We start from the raw sequence: 7,906 nt of genomic DNA on the forward strand, positions 1-7,906 counted from the left end.
TGAGAAGGAGTTTCAGTCTGTTGCCCAGGCTGGAGTGCAATTGTGCAATCTCGGCTCATTGCAACCTCTGCTTTCCAGGTTCAAGTGATTCTCCTGTTTCATCCTTCTGAGTAACTGGGATTACAGGCATGCACCACCACACCTGACTAATTTTGCATTTTTAATAGAGACAGGGTTTCACCATGTTGGTCAGGCTGGTCTCGAACTCCTGACCTCAGGTGATCCTCCTGCCTCAGCCTCCCAAAGTGCTGGGATTACAGGCATGAGCCACCATGCCCGGCATATATATATACCCTTTATATATATATATATATATAAAGGGTAGCAACATGACCTTTTCTTATCACATCAGTTATGCACAAAGGACTTACTATTGGACTGCATCTTACCCTGAACATGCAAATTTTATTACAGAACTATTAGCTTTTTTTTTTTTTCCAGGTATTTTATATTAAAGCTTAGCACTTTATCAGAACTTTTCTCTTAAAATTCTTTGTATTGAACATTTTAATAGGGGGAGAGTAGGTAGACAGATTTCACACATAATGCAGGTTTTGACGTGTCCAACCTGAGGAACAATTTAACTTTTAAAATTATTTTATTTTTAGAGCAAAACTCCAGTTTCCTAGTATGTATTTTTCAGCTGTTTTTATTGTCACAAAGATACATAGCTAAAGAGAGATCATGATATAGGAAGATCTGGAAAGAAGCCAGTACCTAAAGTGTCTACCACAGCATGAGTATATACTACTTTGTTATATGTGGGAAAAAATCATCAACACTATCAGGCCTTTAAAATTACATGATTGAAAGCAATGATATTTACATACAAGTTTGATTTAATGTTAAGTGTTCATATAACAAACTTTTGAAGATATCTTTCACAATAAATTCATGAAGTTTGCGGGAATTTTGCTGTAGTCAGTTAAGAATTGAGATTTACCCTTAGGGAGGCCTACATGGGCGCATCACTTGAGGTCAGAAGCTCGAGACCAGCCTGGCCAACATAGTGAAACCCTGTCTCTACTAAAATACAAAAATTATCCGGGCGTGGTGACACGCTCCTGTAATCCCAGGTACTCGGGAAGTTGAGGCAGGAGAATCACTTGAACCTGAAGGCAGAGGTTGCAGTGAGCGGTGAGCAGAAATCATGCCACTGCACTCTAACCTGAGCCACAGAGCGAGCTCCGTCTCAAAAAAAAAAAAAAATTGAGATTTTTAACATGTAGGTTGATGACATTTTCATTATTTTGTTTTTTTCAAGTTTTGCTTCAGTTGTGAGACCATTTTATTCCACAGCCTTATTCTCTCTCCCTTTTTAAAAATATTTCTACTAGTAAGGAAAAACTATTCATAAAATCAAGACTTTATGAATAGTTTTAGCATTGAACTGTAGTTAGTTTACTTTGTAAAATGTCATTATCTTCCTAGATCTCTATGTTGAGTTTACTCACTCATTTCCATAGTAGTAGTTCTAAGTGTCCCTTTGAATCTTGGTGGCCCCATAAGGAAGGAATGTAAATTATGCTACACTTTCTCATTTCCTGTTTTCAGATGTTATGCTGCTTCCATGTCTGTAGAACATCCTTATTCATAGAGTGCCAAGGGAGTATTATTGCAAAACCTAAATTTGCTGCTTTTTTTTCTTTTCTTTATCATTGTTTTATTTTACTTTAAATTTTAAATATATAGAGCTATGGAGAATAATATAGCAAATACCTATGCACTCACACCCAGAATTATTAATAATAAAGATTAACATTTTGACATTTTACTTCATATTTATACATATACGTATATAGTTACATCTTTGAAATAGAAAATTTCAAATAAAGTTGAGGTCCTCTTTTCCTCCCTAGTCCTGTCTTACCCCCCTCCCTCCACAGAGACAAGTGGAGTATAAAATTCCGCTATACCCTGGAAATCCACATTTGAATTTTTACCTCATATTTATGTCCATCTGGTTAGTATCCATTTGTTTAGCGTGCTTAGTGTGGTTTTTAAATTTTAATAAGTATTCTCTTTCTGTATGTGTTATTCTCCAATTTGCTTTTCAGCCTACATTCTTTATAAGATTTAAGCTGGGTGGCTAATCTAATGGCTCACGCCTGTAATCCCAAAACTTTGGGAGGCTGATGCAGGAGAAGCATTGGAGGCTGGGAGTTCAATATCAGCCTGGGCAACACAGTGAAATCCTGTTTCTACAAATAATTTAAAAATTAGCCAGGTGTAATGGCATGCTCCTATAGTCCCAGCCACTTGGGAGGCCCCATCTCTAAAAAAAGAGATTTATGCATGTTCATGCATGTATGATTAGTTCACTTATGAAAATGCCACAGTTTCTTCTATTAATATGTATTTGGATTGTTTTTATTTTTTCCTTGGTGTATAGTTGGCCTACTTTTGGTATGTAATCAGATCAACCAGCAAGGGTTTCCTGAGCCACTAATCCTGTATCCCACCTTTTCCTAAGGAGTTTACAAACCAGTAGGGGACACAATTCATAGGCATGGGCAGTATAGAAATCAGGTGGGGGAGAAATTAACTCTATCAACCCCTATTAGTTTTCTTTTCTTACGATCTTTTGTTGCAGGCATAATTTTGAAAGTTACTGGGCTTTGAAGGTAAATCTTTAACTTTTAAAATTAATTTGCTTCTTTTAGGTGCTTGTTTAAACTGCCAGAATAGCAAAGGAAATCACTGTGAAGAGTGTAAAGAAGGATTTTATCAGAGTCCCGATGCCACTAAAGAATGTCTTCGCTGCCCTTGTTCAGCAGTGACATCTACAGGCAGCTGCTCTATAAGTAAGGCTTTTCTCTAACTCTTCATTTTAGAGGGGAAAAAAAAGTCAGTGAATCAGTTATCAATAGGTGTACATTGCATTGATGAATAAAGTTCTGGATGCCATAGGTGAAAGGGAGTTAAAAAAACAGCAAAAGTTTTCCTTTCCAGGAATTTATAATCTAATCCAAATATATATATGTGAATGAGACTTAAAGTGTCTAAAAACCTGCACAATGAGTTAATACAGGAACTTCAAGACTGAGCAACTTTTGCTCACCTATTTCAAGGTAACATTTACTAATTAGTTCCTCCTAGATACCAAATAATGTTGACTAATTGTGTCTATATGGCAATCTAATAAATATAGTTGAATCTTTTAATACTGATGTATATATTATCTATTGCTAAATAACCAATTACCTTAAAATTTAGTGACTTAAAACAATAAGCATTCATTATTTCACATATTTTCACTAGGACTTTAGAAGCAGCTTAGCTGGGTGGTGCTGGTTTGAATTCTTTCCTCCCTTCCTTTCTTTCTCCCTGTCTGTTTAAATAATAACTTTCTTGAGCTGTAATTCACATTTCATACAATTTATTTAAGACGCAAAATTCAGTTTTTTTAGTACATAGTCTCAAAGTTGTGCAACAATGACCACAATCAATTTTAGAAATTTTCATCACCTCCCCCATCAAAAGGACCTAAAAAACAGTCCTAGAATCATTAGCAATTACTCCCTTTTTGTCTGGCCTTAGGCAACTACTAACCTGCTTTTTCTGCTCTATGGATTTGCCCATTCTGAACATTTCATATAAATGAACTCATACAATATATGGCCTTGTGTGTCTGGCTTTTTTCACTTAGCATAGTATTTTCGGTTCATTCATGTTATAACATGTCCAATACTTCATTCCTTTTTGTTACTAAATAATATTTTATTGTGTTATACCCCATTTCATTTATCTGTTCTTCAATTGATAGACATTCGTGTTGTTTCCAGTTTCTGGCTATTACAAATAATGCTGCTGTGAACATTTGTATACACGTTTTTGTGTGTACATACATTTTCATTTATCTTCAGTATATACCTAGGAGTGGAATTCCTGGGTCATGTAATAACTATGTTTATCCATTTGAGGAACTGTCAGGCTGTTTTCCAAAATGAGTACACCATTTTACATTCTCATTCTTACCAACCCTGTATGTAGGTTCCAAATTTTCCACAGCTTCACCAACACTTACTATCTGCCTTTATATAATTATAGCCATTCTAGTAGATATGAAGTGATATTCCACTGTGATTTTAAGTTGCATGTTCCTGATGGCTAGTTATGTGCTTATTGGTCATTTATATATTTAGAGAAATGTCTGTTCAGATCCTTTGCCCATTTAAAGTTTGGATTACTTATCTTGTTATCATTGAGTTGAAATAATTCTTTATATGTTCTAGATACAAGTCCCTTAACAGATATGTGATTTATAAATATTTTTTCTATTTTGTAGTTTAATTTTTTGCTTGCTTTTTGGTGACCTTCCCAGCAAGGCCCAGTTCAAATGTTACCTGCTTCATAAAGACTTTTCTGTGTCTCCCAGTAGGAAATTATCCTCTCCCTCAAACTCTCGTACTGCAGTGCAATATCATGTATTTATGTACAGTGGATGCACCAAGAGGGAATAATTACTTTACCTGGAGTGGGGGAATATCAGCAATAGCTTCAGAGAGGATATGACATAAAAGCTGAGTCTTGTGATGAAGTCTGCATTTAGCAGGTAGACAGGAGAAGGAAGGACATTTCAGATAAAAAGATCAATAGGAACAATGGTACAGAAATCTTAAAACAGCCGATTTGATCAAGAAACTACTTAGGAATGGCAGAAACAAAGTATAAGGCAGAAGGAGTGAAATATGAGGCAGGCACATTGAATGTCATGTTTGAGGTCCAGTTGGTCTGCCCGTGACAGGCATGAAAGACTTTCACAAACCTTAATTTCAGTCCTTCAATCTATTTCATCAGGAATTCTTTAGATTAGTTATTGTTGCTATAGTTGTTGAAGTACAAAAATGCTGTAAAATATGGTACTGTTGTAAGCTATAACTTCATTGAGAACAAGGAGTATATGCCTTTTCACTAATTATTTTTTTCCTGTATATTGTTGTTTGCATGGGTTATGAATAATTCAGCTGCCACCTTCTATTGCTAAAAGTAACCTACGTATTTCTGGTTTAATTCCCTTATTTGAAATATGGAAAGCTGAGGCTCAGAGTTTAGTAACTTACTTGAGGTCACACTACCAACTAGGATTGTAAGTGGTAAGTTAGAATTCTTTATCAATTGCACACTCTGGGAATATACAAACCATTGAATTGTATGCTTTTAATGGTTGGATGTTACAGTATATAAATGATATCTCAAAGCCATTTTTAAAAGTGAAAGATGAAAGGAATTTGTTTTTCATAAAGAGCATCAGAAATATGATTCACTGCCACAAGTTCCATGACCACTGTAAAGTATTCCTGCTATAATAACATTAGTCTGTGTTTAGATAACAGGGTGATCCTGTTAGTGTAATTATAATAGTAAATTCTAAGAAAAGATCTATCTAGCAGATTTAAAAGATGATTTGTTCATTATTAAAAATTATTTATTACATATAATGAAGAATCCAGAATTGAAATCCTATGAAGAATAAAAAAGAAGCAGATAGGTATGAGTTGTTATGTTCCTACTGCCTAAGGTGAAATTACTCAGTATATATATATTGAACACATGCTGTGTTTTAGGCACTGTGCTAAACATTAGTGATAAAGACAGAAAAATGTCAAGTAGCTCATAGTTTAATGGGAGAAACACACAAGTAGGTAATTACAATTTCAAATGACATGTGTTACAGTTAAGCATAGACTAACCCTATCCCAAACTGAGGAAATCAAGGAAAACTTTTGTGCTTCTGAGAAGAAGTAATATCTGAGCTAATTTCTATAGATTGAATTTGCTAACTGAACTAGAAATAGAGAGACAAGAGGATGTCCCATGCAGAGAAAGCAGTATGTACAAAATCTCAGAGAAAAGAAAGCAGGCAGTTTTGGGGAGTTCTCTTAAGCCATTTAATGTGCCTGAACCTTAGCGGGTGGTGGAGTGTGAAGTGAAGAGAGAAAAGTTGAGAGAAGTAGGCAGAGGTCAGATTATGAAAGGTACTAAAAATTCTGTTACATTTTCACTTAATCCTGAAGGAGTCAGGGAACCATTGAAGAGATTTCTCTAGAGAAGTAACATGTTCTTATTTACTTTGAAGTTCAAAGTGAATGTAGGGGTGCATTGTGATAAAAAGAACCATGAGGAAGTAGCTACAATAATTTAGGTGAGAAATGATGAAGGCTTAATCTAAGATCACTCCAGTGGGAATGAAAAGAGACATCCGTGGATTGGAAAGACTTTAATCAGGTACAATTGATATGAATTGATAACTGCTTAGAAGAGACATAGGGAGAAGGAGGATTGAGAGATGATTCTCAGTGTTTTGGCTTATGCAAGTGGGTAGATGTTGGTACCATTCACTGAGATATAGGGAACATTGGAGGAAGACAGGACTCAGGAAGGGAAGATACTGAGGACAGTGTTGTACAAGTTAAGTTTGAGCTATTTGTGGATCCAGGTGTACAGGAAGTTAGCATATAGTTTGGAATTTAGGACAGAGATGTAGACTAGAGATACACATGTTGGAATTGTTGATGATGTCAGTGGATGAGTCCACCCATGGAAAATGAGCAGAGAAGAGAAAGAAACCAAGAGTAGAAGTCTGCAGAGTACCAACATTTAAGTATGGGAGGGATGCAGGAAGTTTTTGTTAAAACAGTATTTTATCCAATCTGTCATCTATAAAAAGAAGGGAATAACACAGTTATGAGAGTGCCAACCCATCATAATCAGTCAGACTCCTTTTGTAAGCCTGTTTATTTTGCTCTCTACCTGAATAGGTTCTCTGAATGGCCCCATCATTCCTACAATAAGCTGGAAAATTAGTAAATAGATTATAGATTTTTAGTTTAATTAATTAATAGAGATTATTATATGTCTCTAGAGAGGAGACAGTAGGGAAGGTTTATAAAACTTTTTTTAAAAATTAGAGACAGGGTCTCACTATGTTGCCCAGGCTGGTCTCAAACTCCTGGGCTCAAGCGATCCTTCCACTTGGCCTCCAAAGTTCTGGGGTTATAAATCTTTCTAAGGACTAGTTGTTGTTTTGCATTTTTAATTGTAGCTTCCGACTGTACTAAACTATTTTGGCATTCTCTCTTTTAGAATCGAGTGAATTGGAACCTGAATGTGACCAGTGTAAAGATGGTTACATGGGCCCGAACTGCAATAAATGTGAAAATGGCTATTACAATTTTGACAGCATCTGTAGAAAGTGCCAATGTCATGGCCATGTGGACCCAGTTAAAACTCCAAAGATTTGTAAGCCAGAGAGTGGTGAGTGCATCAACTGCCTCCATAACACCACTGGGTTTTGGTGTGAGAACTGCCTAGAAGGTTATGTTCAAGACCTCGAGGGAAATTGCATCAAGAAAGGTAAAACTTCATCTAAGTGATTGTAAATTTGATATCTAAACCTAGCAGTGAAAATTTCAGCAGCGAAAAATGGAAGGCTTTGTAAAACCTTCCAACCCTACCAGAGGAGTTTCTAGAAATAGATTTTGATAGATATTTGCCTAAAGAGGTTTCCTTCCATTCCTGCTGCTCTTCTGACACTCCACAGTCAACTCCAGAAATTTGAGGACCAAGACAAAGTCGTTGCGAAAGTGAGACAAAATGTTCTCACATTTTCTCTTCATCTATTTTATTTTACGTTAATAATTTAAGAATCCTATCATTTCTTTTATTCTTTGCTTCCTTTATTCTCATCACTTTGAGGGATCATCAAAGGTCTTTTGAAGTAGGGACATCTAATCTGGTTAGAAGTTCCAGCTGAGAAGCTGGAGTTCATTCTAGCATCTGTCCTAACTTTGGGCCTAAGTTTCCCCCATGTACAAAGGAGGAAATAATAATATTCCTTTTGATTTTTAAAAGCAAACTTATTCACATGGCAAAATATTTCTTTTTTTTTTTTTTTTTTTTTTTT

General features: G+C 35.6%; 1 protein-coding gene across 2 annotated transcripts in view; it reads left to right on the forward strand.

Annotated features, from left to right (window-relative positions):
- The window catches only part of MEGF9 (multiple EGF like domains 9), a 118,357-nt gene that overhangs the window by 103,547 nt on the left and 6,904 nt on the right, over positions 1 to 7,906 (forward strand). For both annotated transcript variants that reach the window (XM_017884249.1, XM_017884250.1), the window contains 2 exons: positions 2,664 to 2,804; positions 7,087 to 7,356. In XM_017884249.1, coding sequence (XP_017739738.1) covers positions 2,664 to 2,804; positions 7,087 to 7,356 — 411 coding nt within the window. The remainder of the gene's footprint in view (positions 1 to 2,663; positions 2,805 to 7,086; positions 7,357 to 7,906) is intronic.

The sequence above is a fragment of the Rhinopithecus bieti genome, unplaced genomic scaffold (genome assembly GCF_001698545.2).
Source record: "Rhinopithecus bieti isolate Rb0 unplaced genomic scaffold, ASM169854v2 scaffold_13710, whole genome shotgun sequence".
Lineage (NCBI taxonomy): Eukaryota > Metazoa > Chordata > Mammalia > Primates > Cercopithecidae > Rhinopithecus > Rhinopithecus bieti.